This window comes from Eimeria tenella, genomic scaffold (assembly GCF_000499545.2).
Source record: "Eimeria tenella Houghton genomic scaffold, Eth_scaff1796, whole genome shotgun sequence".
Taxonomy (NCBI): Eukaryota; Apicomplexa; class Conoidasida; order Eucoccidiorida; family Eimeriidae; genus Eimeria; species Eimeria tenella.
This window is the reverse complement of record NW_013541626.1, coordinates 1-1,809: the sequence shown is the minus strand read 5'-3', so window position 1 is coordinate 1,809 and position 1,809 is coordinate 1. Positions and strand designations below refer to the sequence as shown.

General features: G+C 57.5%; 1 protein-coding gene across 1 annotated transcript in view; it reads right to left on the bottom strand.

Annotated features, from left to right (window-relative positions):
- Positions 1-1,763, bottom strand: part of ETH_00034205 (uncharacterized protein) — a gene marked incomplete at both ends in the record, with an annotated part of 2,148 nt that extends 385 nt beyond the window's left edge. The window contains 3 exons of the mRNA XM_013373851.1: positions 366-1,010; positions 1,177-1,290; positions 1,624-1,763. Of these exons, the coding sequence (XP_013229305.1) occupies positions 366-1,010; positions 1,177-1,290; positions 1,624-1,763 (899 nt within the window). The remainder of the gene's footprint in view (positions 1-365; positions 1,011-1,176; positions 1,291-1,623) is intronic.
- Positions 1,764-1,809: the final 46 nt, after the last annotated feature.

Below are 1,809 nucleotides of genomic sequence, written 5' to 3'. Positions count from 1 at the left end.
AGTCGCAGCTGCTGCTGCAGCAGCTCGCCTGCTGCAGCAGCCGCTGCTGCTGCAGCAACTCCCATCCTACACAGCTCTACCAAAGCAGCAGCAGCAGTGCCGCACAAGCAAAACAAACTGGGGCAGCAGAAAACAAACGACAAATCTATTATTTATTTATTTATTTTTTATTTATTCATTTATTCTTTAAACGAACTTCCACTTCCAAAGAGAAAGAAAGATGTCCCAGTCGGCGCCTCCAGTTTTCCCTCAAAGCTTCTGCAGTGTCTGTACACCCCAGAGGCGAGGGAGGGGCCCCCCGGGGTGCCCCCGCAGAAACTTCTTCGGGGGACCCCTCACAATCTGCAGAAAGAGCCCCTCCAGACTCTACTGAGGGGGCCCCTTGGGGGCCTCCAAGGGGGCCCCCAAGGGGGGCCCCTTGGGGGGCCCCTCCAGGCTCTGCTGAGGGGGCCCCCTGGGGGGCCCCTCTAGGCTCTGCTGCGGGGGCCCCTTGGGGGGGCCCTGGATGCCCTTTTAAGGGGGCCCCCGTGGGGGCCCCTGGAGAATCTGCTGAGGGGCCCTCAGCAGATTCTCCCGGAGGGGCCCCTTCCCCATGCGCCTCTCTGGGGGGCCCTACGGGGGCCTCCGTGGGGGCCCCTGTGGGGGCCCCTGTGGGGGCCCCCGTGGGGCCTCCCGGGGGGGGCCCCCCGTGGTTCCAGAAAGAACGGACTAGGGACAAGTTGGGCCCCTTGTAGGGGCCCAACTTGAAGTTTAGCAGCAAATTGAAACGGGAGGGGGGCCCCCAGTGGGGCCCCCAGAGGGACAGGGGAGTGGGGGGCCCCGCCTGCAGGGGGGATCTTTGGGGGACCCCCAGCAGCTCCACCGGCAGGCCAAAGGAATGCAAAGAGACATCCAACTTGCTGCTGCTGCTGCTGCTGCTGCTGCTGCGGCGTACGTACACCTCGGCTGCTGCAATTTGCGCTGCAGCGCCAGACGGCGAGAACAGCCATGTCTCAGAAGGAGGCACCCACCTGCAGCAGCAGCAGCAGCAGCAGCAGCAGCAAGACCAAGAGTAGCAGCTAGGAGCGGCGCGTGACGCGTGTGCCGTCGCTCGCACTGCCACGGGGCTGTGCGGGGCCTAGGCTTTAGGTTTAGGGTTTAGGGTTTAGGGTTTAGGGCTTCGGGTTTAGGGTTTACTTGGGGGCCTCTCCCTGCTCCAGACAAAGGGCGCAGCGCTTTAGGGTTTGCTGCTGAGGGTTTGGAGAAGACAAAGGGAGTTCCACTGGGGCCCCCCTGGCTGAGAGGGCCCACCTGAAGCAGCAGCAAACCCTAAACCCTAAACCCTAAACCCTAGATTCCACGGCGGGGGCTGCAGCTGAGGAGGCGCTCCCTCTTCAAGAGTTTAGGGTTTAGGGTTTAGGGTTTAGAGGATTTGTGCCTCATTTTGTCTCTCTTTCTCCAATTGTTTCTCTCTCTGCTGCTGCCCCCTCCCCTTGCATGTAAATAAGCCATTAAAACAAATTAAACTTCAAATTAACTAGTTAAATAATTAATTAATTAATTTAATTAATTAATTAATTAGCTAATTAATTAATTAATTAGTTAATTAAAAATAAATTAATTAATTTTAAAAAGAAAATCCACCTCAGCTCGCAGCTCATTCCCAAACCCTTCTTTGCTGCTCGGAATTTGCTGCAGGGAATTCTCTCCACAAAAATGGCCGTAGACCCTAAGCAGCAGCGCAGCAGCACCCCACACTGCTGCTGCTGCTGCTGCTGCTGCATTTGCTGCAGCAACCGCGGCAGTTGCACCCGCAGCAGCAGCAGGGGG